This window comes from Aptenodytes patagonicus, chromosome 5, assembly GCF_965638725.1.
Source record: "Aptenodytes patagonicus chromosome 5, bAptPat1.pri.cur, whole genome shotgun sequence".
NCBI lineage: Eukaryota > Metazoa > Chordata > Aves > Sphenisciformes > Spheniscidae > Aptenodytes > Aptenodytes patagonicus.
The window spans coordinates 50,430,763-50,448,423 of NC_134953.1; the positions used below are offsets into that span (position 1 = coordinate 50,430,763).

Consider the following 17,661-nt stretch of genomic DNA (forward strand, 5'->3'; position numbering starts at 1 on the left):
AAGCCAGGTTTGGCAGGAGTGGCTGTTTTCCTAATGCAGCCCTTGCACATAGGAAGCCTGTGGCCTTTTGTGCACTTTGATAAGGTTCAGAGGTTGTTAAAAAAACGCAAAGCTATGGCAGGATTTCAAAAAATTCCCAGAAAGTCCAGCCAGCTGTGGAGATTTCTGCCATAGCTTTTACCACACTCCTCAACCTCACCTGCACTTAGCTTTTTGTTGCCGTTATAGACATGACGGTTAAGGGACACAGGTTTAGTGCAGAGAGTCTCAGTGACATGTCCTCCAGCGTGCGGTTGCACCAATGCATGGTGTCACACAGGGGTACGGTCTACTCTCCTTTCCCAGCGGGGACCACTCACTAAACATAAAGCATGTTCATACCAGCACCAAAGCACAGCCCCAGCAATTGTCCGTCCGCAGGCAGTCAACTGCGGGAGTCATACTGAAAAAGGTGGCTCCCCCAGCCCTACCCTGCGCCCCTGGATCCAGCTGGCTCCAGAGCAGAGAGAGGGAGAGAGCTGCTCCTGCCTGGGCTGTGGGATGGAGAGAGCTGGTCACTCATGGCTTGGCCGATGGGAGCAAAGCACTGCTTGGCTTTTATCTAGGGAAGCAGTGGAGGTGTGCCCCCTGCTCCCCGGCACGCTTTGCAGAGCCCACCCCGGCTGCTGGGCACCGTTCAGAGGGTGCGATGCCTGCAGAGGTGCCAAGCTCCCCCTGGCAGGTTCCTCGTCCTGGGTGCCCTGCAAAGGGCACGGTGCTGCTGCCAGTGCCACCCCGCTGCTTTATTGTGCTTGTGGCAGCTTGGTGCCTGCAGCATTGATAAAACGAGATGCGCATATATCTCGTGTCTCCTCCATGACCTGCAGTGACTCAGACATGATGGTGGCATTGGCTGTGCGAGCCGGCAGCAGCAGCTCTGGGGACGCTGTTTCTTGTCCCAGGTCACCTCCCTTCCCGCTGTTTGGTGGGGCGCTGTCCCTCTTCCTTCTCCACCCTCATGTGGTTTATCCCCCTGGGAAGGGGCCAGCAGCCAGGATGGCGATGGGGAGGTGAGAGTGTGTTTAACAAGGCAAGCGAGGTTGGGGTAAACAGGATGGGGACGGTCCCAAGGCCACCTGGCGCTTTACCAGCCCCTGTCCCCTGGAAAATATCCTGAAGGGATAAGGGTCCATCCTGCCCCAGGGCACGGCAGGGCAATGCCATGGATGCGGAGAGGTGCTGGGGGGACAGATGCTGCATTCCTCCCAGCTGCAACCGGTGAGGAGGGGGATTTGGTGGTGGGGCCAGGGGCAGTCCTGGGGATGGAGCAGGGAGGGCAGAGGCTCTTCCCAGAGCTCTCCTGGAAGCAGCTGAGGCAGCTCCGTCGCTCAGAGGAAGCAGCTCTTGTTTCTTCTCTAATTTTAGACCTTTTTGGGGCGTTCAGTTTTCCTAACCACTGGTCAGCTGCTGTCTTCTTGCACAAAGCAAGTGTGCATGAACTAAACCAGACACATATATATGTATTGGAAATGATCCAGGAGCAATCACTTACATGCCAGCGAAGGGTGTGAAACCCCCCATCTGCTCCCGGTTGTAAGACAGCACAGAGAGTCCCTGGCCCAGCCACCACCAGCACAGCTCCCCGGGGCTCATCCCTCCACGGTGGTGGGGGATGCTGCACCCCTCACAGCACATGAGCAGGGCTGGAAGCAACCTGGCAGGGGCACCTTGACCTAAACCGTCTTGGCAGATGGTTTTTTTCTTATTCCCCAGCTGGGTTTCCAGGCAGGACACCCCTGCGATCTCATGCAAAGTGGAGGGGATGCATGCAAGCAGCAAGGAGCTGCTGCCTGCTCGCTGTCGTGCATATATTGGTCTTGAGTCAGCCCGGGAAAGGTCAGCCTGCTCGGGGGTGTCAGGCAATGAGTGGAGGCAGCCCCTCTCCCCCAGTGGGGCAGGCTCCTGGCAAAGGGGAGCTGCTGCTGGTTTGGCTTTTTGCTCCATGTTTCTGCATCCCTACGCGTTTTGGTAGCAATCATGCCTCTACACGCAGGCTTGCAGCCAGGGGTACGTTGTTGCCCGACCTTGGGTTTTTTAAGATCAGGCACGTTGACACTGGCTGAGCAATGTACAAGCCAAATCCTGCCCCAGAGAGTGCAGGGGAGGCGATAAATAAGCCAGACAGGGCATGGTTACTGCCTGCAGACCCACATGCCCATGAGCTGGTGGCTGGGGACAGGGCTGCCCCATCCCTGTCCTCCCGACAGCACAGGGCTGGCTGTTGGGGGTCTTGAGTCCTAAATCCACCTCTGTGACAGGCTCAGGTCCTGATGGATCAAATTCAGCTGGTAGGTAAAGTGACCCACCTGCAGCCAAGGCGGAGGGAGGCACGTCCCCTCCTGGCAGGTCTCATCCTGGCTCCCGCTGAAACAGGGATGAAAGCATCCCATTACCCAGCTCAGAAGAACCACGGGAGATTATGGCTGCTGGGACAGTGCTTGGAAGAGCCTGGATTGGTACTGACATCCCTGCCCCATCCAGTGCATTATTATTGCCTGGAAAGCACTGCTCCTCTTGGTTTAAAAAACCTGCTGCAGGCAGCTTGCCTGGGTGTATAAACGTTCTAACAATTCCCAGTGGATCAGGCTGCGCAGCTCCTGTTCTGACCCTGTGTACTGCCCCTGCCCTGGGGACTGAGACCCCCCTGGCTCCTGATGCTCATAATCACACCCTCGTTCTCCACCGGTACCCAGCGGGGAGGGACAATATATGAAAAATCAATAGCTTCAGCTCAAGCTGCCAGAGGATTTGTGCATTTTGCACCACTGTCTCTGGGAAATCCAATATATCGATCATGTTTCTCAAGACCGGTATCGATGAAGCAGATAACGGGAGCATTAGGGGCTGGCCGGTGGATGCCGAGGCTGTCTGAAGCCCAGGGCTGCTGCTCTATTGATCCTGGCAGGCAGGGCAGCATCTCCTGGTGTGATTTACTAAATCCCCTCGTTGTTCCACGCCAAGCTCGCCCCTGACCTGCTTTTACTTCCTTATTAATTTATTCTCCCCCTTCCTTTCCAAGCGGCAGCAGTGAAGCTCCTGCTCCTCCCTCGGGAGCAGGAATCACTGCCTGGGCAGGGCAGGGCAGGGCAGCGGAGGATGCAGAGAGCAGCCATTTCCCCACGCGATGCCCCCGCTGCCTCTGCGGAGCTGCTCTGGCCGGCGGCAGAGAGCAGCTTTGCCATGCCAAGGTCGGGGGCATGCTGCTGCCCCCGGCCCCCTGGGCTCAGGCATTATTTCTTCTCGTTTCAACAGAGAGGAGATGAATTTATCTTCCCAGCTCCCCCTGACATTGACCCACCCAGTGGTCCAGGCTCAGCACATCCTGCTCTGCTCATGGGGCCAGGGAGGGTTGTGCTGCTAGAGCATCCCCTTCCTTGACAAGCCGAGCCCCTAAATATCCAGGCGTCTTAAAAGTCAGCTGCCTGGGGAGGAGGTGGGAAGAGAGGTGTAGGAATGGTTGTCTGTGGGTGTCCTGCATTGTCTCCTGCTATGGAAAACCCTCCTTTTTGTGATTTTATGAATGCCATTAAAGAAAATTTTCCCTCTGCAAGACTCTTTTTCTAAAGTCTCTTTTAAAGACTCCTTTTCCCCAGCAATGCAGGATCTTTAAAAGTATAATTATATTTTTTTTAAAAAACCACCATGCTATTTATAAATTATTCTATATGCTCTCAACAAAGCAAGTGCCAGACTGCACTGGCGGAAAGCCCACTCCTGACTTCTCCTTGCTCAGTTTAAAAATGCAAATAACGTTGCTTCTTTTATTTTTTCCTAGCTACAAACAAGAGCATGGGGGGAAATCACAATGCAAACTCTTTCCTAGAAAACAGTGAGAGAAGAGGGGAATGTGGCAGCCTGGTGTGAGCGAGGCATGGGGACCATGAACCAGACCCGAGGCACAGGGACTGGGATCGGCTTGGATCGGCATCCCTCCTCTGCTGGGATGCATTGCTTGCATTCCCCCTGCCTACCCTCTAGCCCGGCCTCAGGCAGAAGGCAGCAGAGGCAGGCAGCGGTGGCCCTTCCTCTTTCATTTAAGGCTTCCCTTGCCCTCTCTTCCTTCGGCCTTCCTCCCCCAGCCCCTGGATGTGCAGAGCTGAGAGTTTTGAAACGTTTCAAGGAGTTGGAAAGCTCTGAGTCCCAGCAGAGCAGTGAAACACTGTCATGATGCCAAGCGTGGTCCCAAAGCGCATCTGATAACAGGAGGCAGGGTTTTGCCAATCAGATATTTAAACAGAGCTGTTGCTAGAGAACATGGCAAAGGTGAGTAAGAAGGAGTCCAGCCTCTGCTCTGCCTCCCCTGCTATCGCCTGTCTTTGTTTAATACCAATAAACAGCATTTATTGGTATTAAATAAATAAATAGCATTTATTGGTGGGTAAAAAATTCCAAGGTACAAAGGGAAGGGGGGATCACTAGTTATTTTCAGTCGCTGAATTTGCAAGCTGTCATATCAGAAGATATTCGCTTATTATACATCACGGTACATATTTCATGCAATGCATCCACAACTAATAAAGCGAATATTTATTTCTTAATCCGTTCTCCTCCTCCATGCTGCATGTTATCTCTGGAAGCCCAACGGCATTCAAAGGGTTGAAGCTGCAAAGACTCACGTTGTATATGCTCCCGCTGAAGTCAGTGCCACTGATTGTGATGGGAGCAGGCTCAGACCCTGGACAATTTTATCTGGTACAAGCCTGCAAAGGTAATGCATTTAAAAGCTGGTGACCTGCTAAATGTAAGTCAAGCTGTGACATAGCGGTTAGCTCGTGCTGAGGTCAGCGCCGGGCAGGTTGCTGAGTGTGAAGTTTCAGATGAAGGGCACTAAAGCTCTATTCATTAAACGGTTTTCTGCAAACATAATTAAGAGATGGTATCAGCGAGCATCGCTGCTGCGTGCGCCACTGTCGCTGCTGGGTAAACCTCAGCGCGGGTAAGAGCGCTCACAAATCAGAGGTCTCCGGGCCTGTGACAGGACCCCAATAAATCACCAAAGCGAATGAGCTCTGCGGGCAGGTGGGCCAGTGCTGCTCCTGCGGATGTCAGTAGGAGCGATGCTCCAGGCAGCTGCCTACAATGGCAGGCAGGAACGCTGCCTCGTGGATGGGCGTTCAGCTGGGATGGGATCCGCCGCTTCTTTAACACCCTGGTGTGGGTATGGGAAAAAGCTCCGGAGGTTGGGAGGCTTCAAGGAAAACCAAAATGAATCCCAAACACAGCAAATTCCCAAAATCTGGGAACTGGGGAGGGGCAGGATTAGGGCCGCTGGGATACCCCAGGATAACCGAGGGTTGCAGCCCCGCTCCAAACGGCTCCAATTTGGTCCCTCACGTTATAACACAGCAGGTACCAAACCCTCCAGCCCCTGGGCCTGTCTGTATTTTGGGGCAGCTGTGCCCCTGCGCGGGTGGGCTCACTCTTACACCTGCCCTGGGTTTCCCTGCTCCCCCTCACCCCGCCGCAGTGTGCACAGCACCCTGCTGGTAAGCATGACGAGTGGTGCAAGGGCACCACGTTTTGTGATCATGCAACTTCTGGAGAATTTTCCCTTTTTTTTTCTTTTTTCTTCCCCTCCTCCTTTTCCTTTGCACTGTCTTCTCTTTCTTTTCCTCCCCCCTGGCTTTTTGTGGCCTGTCAGCCCAATTTCCCTCCTCCCTCAATTCTTACGTATCTTTCTTGTGTTTTCTCCTACTCTTCCCCTCCATCTCCATCCTCACTCTCTCTCTTTTCCCTGGCTGGTACCTCCCCAACCCCTCACCTCTTCCCCCCACGCACACTGCTCTCCCTGCCGCACTTCTCCCCATCCCATCCCATCCCATCCCATCCCATCCCATCCCATCCCATCCCATCCCATCCCATCCCATCCCATCCCATCCCCATCCCATCCCAGCCAGCCCCAAAGGGTTCAGGATTCAAACTGGGGATGTCCCAGAGCTGCCATCGCTTATGGAGGGGCTGGGCTGGAGGTCCTGAGGGACGAAGGTGACATGTTTGGGTCCAAAACGACCCCAAAAATGAGCAGAAAGAGTAAAACGAAGCGGGGCGCCCCCCGCTGGGGGAGCCCCGGCGCCACCCGCCCCCCCCCCCCGCGGGCCCGGCGGGCAGGGGCGGGGCCGACCGCCCTCAGCTCCGCCCCTCGGCCGGGCCCCGCCCCGCGCGGCGGTGGGCGGTGGCGGTGGTTGCCGTGGCGATGGCGCCTTGCCGGCGGCCGGTTGGCTGTCGGGCCGGCTGACGGCTGGGAGGCGGTGGCGGGACGGGGAAGATGGCGGCGGCGGCGGAGGAGGCGGCGGCGGCGGCGGCGGTGGCGGGGCGGCGCTGAGGAGGCCCGAGGCGGGCTGAGGAGTGGCGGGGCGGGCGGGCGGGGGCCCATGTGTGGCGGCGGCCCCCCCCCGCCCCCCACTACCGGCGGCGGCGGCGGCGGCGACGACGACGACGGCCCCTTCGCAACCAGGTGCCGCTGAGGCGGCTCCGCGGGCGCAGAGCGAGCGCAGCCCCGGCCCGGCGGCGGCGGCAGGATGAAGTTCGCCGAGCACCTCGCGGCGCACATCACCCCCGAGTGGCGGAAGCAGTACATCCAGTATGAGGTAGGGCCGCGCCGCCGCCGCCTCGGCCCGCTCCCCCCATGCCGCTCGGCGGGGAGCGGCGCCGGAGAGTGGCTCGGCGCCGGGTGTGTGCGTGTGAAGCCGGCCCCGGTTCCCCGTGTCTCCTCGGGGCAGGGTGGTGGGTGCCCGGGAAGTGCCGCCCGAGCTGCACGGGTGTCCTCCAGCGCGTACCGGTCGCTGGCCGTGCAAAGGGGGTGCGAGGCTGCTCCCCCGCCCGGCGGCGGTGCCTGGCGGCCGGCAGCTTCCCGCTTGTTTTCTCGGCGGGAGGAGGCTGTAAAAGCGACGTGTTTATCCATTGGGGGGAGAGGTTACGGCCGTCCCCCAAAGCTTGGGACCGCTCAGAGGAAAAGCGCTGGGTGGCCAATTAATTGATTAGTTGTCGCCTGTAACCTTTTGGTGTGGGACAAAGGTCAGAAGAGGTGCGAAGGCAGCGGGACCGCAGTCCGGGGCTGTGCGGCGCTCTGCTCCCGGGCATCCCCTGCGGACCCGGCCCGGAGCCCGGCCGCAGCCCTCGGCGCAGCCCTGCCGTCGGTAGCAGTCGTTTTTCAGCACCACCGCCAGTTCTCCGCACAGGCAGGCAGAGGAGGGGTGACTTTGAGAGGCGGCTCTCGGCCTCCGTCCGCGGCTCCCAAGAGCGAGATCGACGGGCGAGCTGGCTGGGCAGCACCCTCCACCTTCTAGCTGGAGGCCAAGCCTTCCCTTCCTGCGAGCCTTGCCCTGCGAAGGGCCACGGTCTGGTTTGGTAATGCTAACAGCTTACCCGAGTGACTTGAAACAGGACACTAAACCTGGCATCGATTGCCTTTTTTTTTTTTTTTTTTTTTTAAAATAAGGCTAGTGAGGCTTTGTATCTCGCTGTTTCATACTTGATTTCAGGTGAACCGCTTGAATTGGGACATTTATGAACGCTGTTTACACAAAGTTCTGCTGCATTAATCATGAATTATTTGCAGAATACAGCTTTTCAGTTTTTATTATGCCAGCTTTCTAAAGGACACACTGATTGATTAGTTTCAGATTTATCATAGTGGTGCTTGACTTCAGTTTAACTAGATGAAGCTGAAGGTGGTTATTTGTAGTAAAACCATTTCCTATTTCAGTGTTAGCAGTAAAAGTGGTCGGTGCCAGTGATGTCAGTCTTTTCCACAAGTAATAATTAAGCTTAGACAACGGAAAGCTGATTATAGGAGAGCCATGATCAGCAAAACTTATTGACTGATTGAGTCAGTCAAAACCATACAACGTTTGTTATCATTTGAAGGCCTGTATTTTCTCTCTAGGACTATAACAGCAATTTATTTCTAGTATCCCTATTAATCTGTCTGCATTTGCAAGGAAAATCACATTTATCTTAGCTTGCTTTGTTATAATGTTGAACTTGAAAAGTTTATATCTGCCCTTTTGACTGTTCCTTTGTTTTCCTTTACCTGAATAAAATAAAAACTGCAGTCGGATTTTACTTTAGAACAAAATTGTGATCTCCTTGAATTATGTGGAGAACTAGATGACCGAATAACACATCAGTCTTTGAGAAGGAGGAAATCCATTGTCTGGATAGAATAAAGTACCAGCTTAGTTCTCCATCATGTCTCCGGTGGGTTATCCATGCAAGAGTTGTTTTCTGTTCCTGGAAACAGAAAACTTGCATATCTTCCTAAGAGAAAGTTTGGAGGTGTGTTGGAGGGGAAGGCAAGGAAGAAATAGAAGGGCAAAAGATTTGGCTGCGTGCTGACCAGACAGATGTAGAGGGAGGGTAAAGGAGACTCAGTGAACTATGACACCTTGATTAATGTGTGAAGAACTCTGCTGCTTATCGGCCACTGTTTTCATTATAGGAGGTTAATTTTCAGATGTTTTAACTAGGACGGTATTATTAATATTGTTCTCCCTTCCCCCATCCCAATTTAAAATAAAGGTAGATTTCAGTAAAAACTTCCTTCGAGTTGGTACTCTTTCTAGACTCCAAGTAATCTCCTCCTTGGATAGACAGCTTAATGTAGAGTGAATTAAAATAAAAACGCCACCCTCCTTTTTAGTAATAAGTTTCAAAACTCTTTGTTTCCCTTGTTGCAGCTGGCTTAATGTGAGTCAGCCTCCCGCTCATGCATATTACAGTAATGGAATAGTCTGGCATTTATTATTCAGTAACTGGTGGTCGTGTGGGTGCGGTGCATAAAAGGCCTGCACTACCTCGGTTTACTTGTTGATTGTACTTGAGGCAAAAAGCATACAGCCCTCCTTTGTCAAGAAAAATTCTGAGTTGTTGATTAGCAAACGTAAGGCCAAATGCTGCTTGTGTTACTTGCGTGCAATATTGCTTACAGCACGAATCATAGTAAAATTTTAAAAAATTATTTGTATATTTAATAGTATTATAATGTTTCTTCATCTGACAGTTTATATCTCTTCCTTCTTAATCAAAACAGTAATCAAGCACTGTTTTGGAGTGAGAGATCTTGTCGTGTAGGTTTTTAACTCTGAAAAGATTATTCCTGTTTCCAGGGACTTCCCGTGTCAAGTTCATGATGCTGATGAAAGGACTAAAAGATGGTATAGAAATTGCTTTCTTTAAGTCATTCTGTATCATAAAGCTTACATGTAGTCATCTTATTTTTCTACTCTGATATTTGTAGTTATTTCCATTGGAGAGCAGGTGACTCATGCAGTCAGGCATTCCCGAAGTGTGGTAGGACCCAGGTAACTTGAGATCCTCACCAGGTGACGTGTCTCTGGTTTGATGGGATGCACAGTGAGTATGGCTGTGAGGAGCTTTGCCTCGCATAAATTGCCAGTCAAACTAGGAGGAGGGTGTAACCTATTGCTGATAAGGTCAGGAAGAAGAATGAGACTGTTGTGTTTGAATACCTAAAAAAGTAGTTTCACTTTCAGATGGTCTTTAACAATTTACAGTCCTCAAAGTTCTTACCATTAGCGTAATCTTTTCCCTCCAGCAAAAATCTGTTTAAGTATTATAACTGCTTGTAGGAAGTGTGGAAGTTGCCCGGGCTTAGGGCAGATACTTGGTCAGTGGAAGAGCTTTGGAGAGAGAAAAATCCATTCGCTTTCTTTAAACAGGCAAAAAGAAGTTATATGTTGATAGCTATGGCTTAGATTCTTCTTTTCTTTCAGCGAAAGCTCTGCAGTGACCATTACCATCCATCTGCTTTTTAAGAAAGAACACTTGGCTTGTAGAAAAGAGGAAAAATGATGACATAGGCTATTCTGTTTCATTCAGCTTTTCACAAAGACATTTGCCATGACTAGGTCAACATCAACATGGAGCTTTACGCAAACCTTGGTTGACTTGATTTGACTTTTCATTACAAATTTCCATTCTAAAGATTGCATGAAAGCATGCAAATTTTATGTCACATTTACTACGCAAACTGCATTCCCAACCAATGGTTCTTGAAACCTAAGTCAGTGCAAATTATCAGGAGGGCTTTATGTGAGGACCAGTGGCAATAACGTAATACACAATCCCAATGTCAAGGGGCATTTTTACTGTTGAAGTACCGAGTGTCATTATCAGGGTACTCCCTGGATGCGATTGAGTTTAAAACAATATATTGACAAACGCTTAATTTGTGGAAATGTTTAATTATGTTAAACACTAAATATGCCAAAGTTTTAAACAACTTTGGTCCTGATTTCAACGGCTGTCGTCCAAAAACTTCCTATTTGTTAAAAATAATGCTTCAAGTTTCTGTACCCCTGCATTCTCTGTTGAAAGACTGCAGCAGAGGGGAGAGGCGGTTTTAGGGGGGTGTGCCAAGTCCGTGGGGTGCTGGCTGCCTCACACACGTACCTGGGCACTCGGCTCCCGCAGCTGCTGCATCTGCAGTGGTTCTCACCGTGCAACTGTGCAGTGACCTGTGGATGTGCCCTGACCCTGGCAGTGGCAGTGAAAAGGTTTGCTCACCTTGTTTGAGGGGATCTGGCAGCATATCTTTTTATGTGAAGTTAGTAGCCTTTTCTCAGCCAGTTAAACGATTGCTGCGGCGTGCACTGCTTCAGTGCACTGCTTGTTTTAAAACCTTAAGTTTTGAACCATTCATTTACTTTCAGTTCCTTTGGTGTAAAGATAAAATATGAAAACAAACAAAATCCCATCTTTTCATGTGAGACAACAGAATTCTCTTTTTCACATAGTCAGTACTGAACAAATTAAGGTAACTCTTTGATGAATTTCAGCTGATGCTTTTTTGCTAAGAGTGTGCTTCACTGCATTTAATGCGCATTTTTTGATGCAGTGAAATTGTTGGGTTACTAGTCCTCTGTTTATCCACAAATCATGCTGCAGGTTTCCTTTGCTCTTGTGTCCGTCTCTGGAGTGCTTTTAAGAGAAATAGGGGAGTGTTGCTCTGTTTGCTCAGACTTCTAAAGGTAAGTGTATGTCTGGCTGATGGAAATTCGGTTAAGTTTTACAGTTGCCAGATGGCAGTTTTGTTTCAGTTAATCTGGCCTGAATTTGTTTATCTGGATGCAGAAGTCTGATGGTATTTTTAAAGAAAAAGTGCTTAATACCTTTGAAATTGCAGCATTTGGGGAAGAAGAAGAATCGGCACAGTTACTACAGGTACAAAGTTCATGGGAGAGATGGGTAAAAGGTATGAGCAGGTGACTTCCCTTTTTAAGGAGACTCTAGGTTTTAAGTACTTTTGCCTTTGGAGAAGAGAAACAGGTTGCTAAGTTTTAGAAATCATTTTTCCGAGACACAACCTCCAGCAGGAAGTAGGTGGGGAAAATGAAACTGATAGCTGAGGTAGCCTGCTTGCCTTCAGGGTCTCTCTTCCAGAAACAGGCTTTCAGTTTTTGGGAGGTGGCCAATTCTGCTCTTCAAACCCTGCTTCATGATAGGCAGTTCACACCCAGGCTTGCCACCTCCTGACACAAATCTGTTGTGCTATTTCACTATTTGTCCTTCTGGGTGTTAGCGGACGAGCTTAGAAGAGCATAAGCAGTTTGAATGCTACTTGTTTAAAACAACAGTTTTGTTTGAGCATTTTAAGGTTTTTGTCCTTGAATTTGTTCACTGTTAAGGTTTGACAGTTGCATTTTTAAGTGTGTTTTCTTTCTGGTGCAAGGTGTATCACTAGCACAATTTAAAGTAAGGAAATAACCCTTTTTGTCTAGTTTGAGGGCAGAATGAGTAATTCTTAAACGTTTGAAGTTGACAGTGATGGATAACTTTTGGAAACAATCATTTCTAAAATTCTGTAATCTGGGGGACTAAATACTTCAGGTGTGAAGGCGCACTGAGCCTTTCACTTTCAGGTTATTGGTTTACTTATATAGGTCAGGTAAGCAGTAACAAAATCTGCTGCCCTGCAGCTGCCAGATTGTAATATGTCAGTCTGCATGGGGAGAGGTCTGTGGGATGATCGATACCTTCAGCTTTCAAGATTGTTTAGTGCAGGACCATTGGGTGTTGTGGTCCTTTTTAATTTGTTTTTTAAAATGACTGCTAAAACCAGAGGTAGGAAATACACTGCAGGTTTACCTTTGGGTGGGTTAAGGGATGGAGTTCTTACTACAGTGACTTTCAATTTGCTGTCTCTTCAGGTTTGTTTATGCTATGGCGTGTGGTTGTGGTTCATGGAAAAAGTTACAGGTAGGCAAGGATGACGAGTGGGATGAAAAAGGGGGAAGGCTTTTTGACTACTTAGTGTATGGAGGCAGATCATGTGCTGCTGGCCAGTGACTCATGGGGGAAAAAGGACTGAAGCGGCCAGTGTTTGGGAGGAATTTAAAGAAAGCACTGAGTGTAGAGGAGAGCTGTGCTGCTGGAACGATGATCATTCAGCAATGGCTCCATTGGGAAAACATTTATGCAAGTGAACTTTGTTGAGACCTCTGTGGACTTGGGAATCAGACCTTTGAGAGATGTCTGAGCTGCCGGTGTAGCCTGCCACCTAGGATATCTTGTGATAAACAGACACGTCCTTTAGACCTTATATTTACTTAACAGGATCATATCCACCATGTTAGAACAGTGCTGAGTTTCCAGCTGCTGAGCTTGTGGTTTTTGCCTTGAGGGTATTAGGGAATTTGTTATTTAGGCTGTGATGTTTTGTCTGGGGGGGGATGGGAAACGGACGGACACACAAGATGGTAAATGCAAAGGTGTAGGATTATAGAAGTACAGGATGTGTTGGGAAACAGGCAGAAGAGACAGGAACTCGAAAGACCTGAATGACTTTTGTGTGTTAGACTTCTGTGAGTTCAAAAGTGAGGGAATAAAATCTAGTTTTTGCAGCAGCTGTGTGTGAAGCACACTCACATTCAGTATGTGCATTAAGATGCCCATCTTTATCAGGTGATGTGGGGTGTGTGTAAACAAATCGCTCAGCAGTAGGAATGGGCCCTTCCTGGTGGCTTCTAGTTCCAAAATTGTGGTTCAACCTATTCCTTCAGCCATTGATCTGAATTCAGTTTATTTGATTCTTGCTTGTGCTTGTGATGTGAGAGCGAGCAAATCTTTAGTCTATGGCTGGAATAATACCAGCATCTTAATAACTGTCTTAAGAGGCCTTCTGAAAAGGAGCTGCAAGTGATGAGGTTTCTGATGTGGTGCCTCCCTCTGGCTCTGGTAATGGAAGGGGTTACTGCTGGGGTGCTTGGTATTTAGCTGTAAGACCACCTTGCCTCCTGGTCCTGCTCCCTGCACTGTTCATCTCTTGCACCAGCAGTCTGAGCGTGGGTGAGCGGCTTGGTCTGTGGTCTCTGGGAGGCAGCTCACGGTGCCTCTAGGCTGCGAAGACCTGGTAATAATTCTGGCTGGTGTTAATATTGTCCTTCAGTTTCTACCTCAAGAGAAGGCCATCACCCCTGGTTCCCTAATCTCCTTCGTCATGTTGTCTTCAGCTTTTAGAATGTACATGTATTTCTGTACTCCTATATAACAGTGATAAGAAATCCCTGAGGCTGCTTTTCCTCCATTTGCCTTGACAAACTCCTTTGTGTCATGCAACAGTTTTGTGGTTTGTTTGTTGTTCTTTTTAAATGTAAAACTTTTAACATCCTACCAACTGGGAAACATTTTTCCAAAGGAAGATGTTGAAAAATACAGTTGGAAGAATTTTTATAGATTAGTAAGGTAACAGGCTTTAGACAAAGCAGTCAGTAAAAGTGAACTTGTTTCTCTTGTTAACAGAAATACATGTGATAGTGTTACTGACATCACGTTCCATAGCTTTCTGTGTCAGTCTGGAGGATAAAAGGGCTTTAATTGCTTTTGTTTTCAAACAGGCGTATCAAAACAATGTAACTTTTTTTTTTTTAATACTAACTGTATTCCTTGTTCTCTCCCTCTCCCTTGCAGGCTTTGAAAGAGATGCTATATGCAGCTGTGGACCAGGCCCCTTCTATAGAAGGTAAGCAAATTGTAACTGAGAATCATGTTTTTCTTGGCATTGGGTGCTGGACACATAGTCCTGCTACTTTTCTGTCCTCAGTCCTCCTAAATTGGTAAACTTAATACACTGATGGGCAAATGCCTGGCCTTTCACAGCCTGCGTGCTATTTTTGATTGTTAGAACTCTTTGTCCTCTGTCATTAGGACAATAAATGTCTTTGTATAGTTTGGGACTTCAACAGCTGGATTTCTCTTGCTTATAAGGGCATTCACTGGTGGAAGTACTTTCTTCATCGTTTGAGAATAGATCTTTGTTTTCCTGTGACAGCTAGCCACTTCGGGAGATAATTGTGCTAGAGAGATACTTGTTCCTGGTTTGTTACTGGTAATTTGAACTGGAAGAGTCTCATCCTTTCGTTCCATGTCCTTCCTGAATGCTGTGCTGCCTCTTGTATGTGGAGATGAGTATATTTTCTTGTTTGCATGTGTTTATTGCCACTGAGTGTTCTAGATTATTTTAGTACAGCATTTGGTTTTAAGCTCACTGAATTCTGAATAGTTTGTTTAATTAAGTGATGATCTGTGCAAAATTTCTCAATAGAACCTTTTACTTTATCTTTCTTCTTCCTTTGGTTGTCTTTGAAGTTCTGAAAAGTTTTTGCCTTTATGTTGCTTCACTCCCTACTTTCTTGCCCTTCATGTGGATTTCAAACTGTTTTTTAACCTCCTTACCTTTATTATTTTCACTTTGGTTGCAGTACAATGTTAATTTCACTAACCTCTCTGAATGCAGCTCTGGGCTTCTTTCTTGCATATTTATAGAGCGGAAGAACAACTGCTGCTTCTAGTGTAGTCAGTTGGCTAACATGAATAATGCTAGTCACTATTAATGTTAGCTTATTAACTACTTTCTTTGTGTTGATTAGATTTGGGAAATGAGGTATGACGTTAAAACAATATGGAATATTAGTTTTTTGGATTTAACTCTACTTACCTGCTCTTTGATTAGAATTTTAAAACAAAACCTGCAATAGTTAATAGACTAAATGTGTGTGATGGGGCAATCTTCAGTTATACTCTTAAGAGGTGCAATCTGAGCTGAAAACTTCATTGAAGCAATGCTCAGACAGGTATAATATTTAGGTTCAACCTGACACTTGGTTGCTCACTTGACTCAGCCTGCTAATTTTGTTAAATCAATCACCCTTTTCTCTAAAATGCAGGTCCTAGAACTAGATTTCTAAAGGTTATGGTCCTAGCATCATCTAAAATTTATGGGTTATCTTTGGAAAACTGAGGAAAACTTGCCAGCAGTACACTGGCAAAAGAGGAAAGTCTCGCTTTTTTTTTTTTGAGTGGCAAAATTGCTTAAAAACACCTGCAAACCTAGAGGATCTTTCTCCCCAACAGCATAAAACTAGTTTTCTAGCTAAGAGGAACTAAAGTGTTTTGTGTAGGCCAAATTAACTATCTTTATTAACTTCTATAGGCAACTTAGTAATGTTGTTCAAAGTCCAGCATTAGTTTTATGGAAGACCTGAGCATTTACAAGACTTTTTTTCTTCTTCTATCCATTAGTTTATTATTGACAATGGGAGCAAATGGTGTCTGTGCTAATAAAATTTTGTAGTCTAATGTTTGAATGTGACTTACTGGGTTTTGCTTGTGATACCTAGAATTTCAAGGTGCGCTTTGAGTTGCTAGCTGTAAAACTCCAAATTGTTGTAATTCAGAATTTTGATTTCTTTTTTTCAGTGGTTGCGGTATATCAATGTTCTGTAATGTGCTGTGATGTTTGTGTGTAAACTTATTTGGCAAAGGAAGAGAAGGTGAAGCATAAAATGGTACAATATTATATTTATGCTCTTCCAAATGTTAAAAGAATTTTAACTTGTGCTTCTGCCTCCTTTGATGCTTTCAAAACCTCAACCAAAGGAAAGTAATGACTTAACATTGTTCTACCTAGGAAAAGTGTCTTCTGTTCATTTTTTTTGGGATCAGGTCTCTTCCTCTGTACTGTAGAGAACAAAGTAATCCAAACTATTTTGAACCACTCATATTTAACTCTGTCTTGCCTGACCTACTTTTAAGTAGAGAGCAGCTATACTAATTCCTTCACATTTTGTTCATTAAGTGAATGTGAATATGTGCATGGTGGTTGGATTTTTTTAACATTTGTTGTCAGTGTGTTCTCTCCCTCCCTTCTCTCTGTTCAGGGTCCGTTTTGCTTCTTAGTCTCTGGGTTCCTCTCTGAAAATTGTGTGTGGCTCAGGATGGGGCCAGGCTATTTGCGCTGGAGTGACTGAGCTGTCTGTACCGGCAGGTGTATTTGAGCCAGTGGATTCTTCTGCTGTTGCCCGTAGGAGTGCAGAGGTGACAGAGGGAAGGCAGGTGTCTTTCCATGAGCTGCAGCTTTAGGAAAGGCTTGTACTGGAAATGGATCAAGACCAGGCATTTCTCCGTCCCTGTTGCTTACTTCCTTCTCCTTTAAGACCTTGCTGCCTTTGTTTATAGAAACCTTAGGCCAGGGTTAGTGTGTGACTGCATACAAACTGTGCCCAAAACACTGCTCTAGTCCCTGTCAGAGGAGATAGAGCAAGTTCCTTGAACTTCGGGGGGGCGTGTAGCAGCTATTGTCAGGGGCTGGCTGTTGGCCTGTGTGTTTTCAGTTTAATATGGATTTTGTGATGGATACTTCTGTGTTATTTTGAGCTTAGCACAGAAACTACAGGAGTGTGCTTCTGAAACCCAGCTTCCCAGTATGAGCCTAATGTAATCTCATTTTAGACTGGTTAACTAAAATCTATTTTCTGATTGATCTAGTTGATCACAGACACACTGTAGAGGTGCACAGTTGGTTTTGATTTACCTTATACGTATTGTAAAGCTAATTTTCAGTTAATACATTGGACTGAAGAAAAGGGAGTTTTGTATGCCAAAGCTGAGGCTATTTCTAGTCCTTATTCTGCTTGGCTGGATGTGTAATTCAGGATTTGTGAATGAGTTTTAGATTTCTGCTGCAGGCTGCTTACCATATCAGTTGGTAAAATTTGTATACATACAGAAATGCTTTGTATTGCTTAGTAGCATGCTGGAAGCATTTTGGAAACTCTTAAAAAAAAAAAAAAGTGCTGCCTAACCAAAGCATGTTGTAAGTAATAGGCAAGGCAGGTAATAGGTGAACCATCCATCATTAATAGCTTTTATTGGGTTTGTATTTAGGTAAACAAAGCTAACTTCAGAATGACTCTTAAGCTCTGCGACTGGTGGTCCTAGTGCTATTTTAGTGGACAAAGTGTTGCTGGGAAGAGGATCTTGGATCTAAATTGTGCAGTTTTTACTCTACTGGTTATCTAGTTATATGGTGACCCTTCTCATTGTGCTACATTGAATCATACTTATGTCCATCTGCTTTTTCCCATTTTCAGGTAACAAACACAGACTGTTATGTTAAACAAAAAACCCTATAGATGTGAATAAGCAAAACCTGTCAAGGCAGAATGATAGGAGGACAATGTTTATAGCTGTCCCCTGACACTGTTGCAGGGTGCTTTGGATCCCTGTATTTCATGAGAGTTATACCAGACTGTATGCATGTCTCTTTTGGCAGCTGCTAGCTGTACACATGGATTTCTTTAATCTGTTCAAAGATACAATTTT

General features: G+C 47.3%; 1 protein-coding gene across 1 annotated transcript in view; it reads left to right on the forward strand.

Annotated features, from left to right (window-relative positions):
* Positions 1-6,484: 6,484 nt before the first annotated feature.
* Positions 6,485-17,661, forward strand: part of XPR1 (xenotropic and polytropic retrovirus receptor 1) — a 110,305-nt gene continuing 99,128 nt past the window's right edge. The window contains exons 1-2 of the mRNA XM_076339692.1: positions 6,485-6,626; positions 13,969-14,020. Coding sequence (XP_076195807.1) covers positions 6,558-6,626; positions 13,969-14,020 — 121 coding nt within the window. The 5' untranslated portion in view covers positions 6,485-6,557. The remainder of the gene's footprint in view (positions 6,627-13,968; positions 14,021-17,661) is intronic.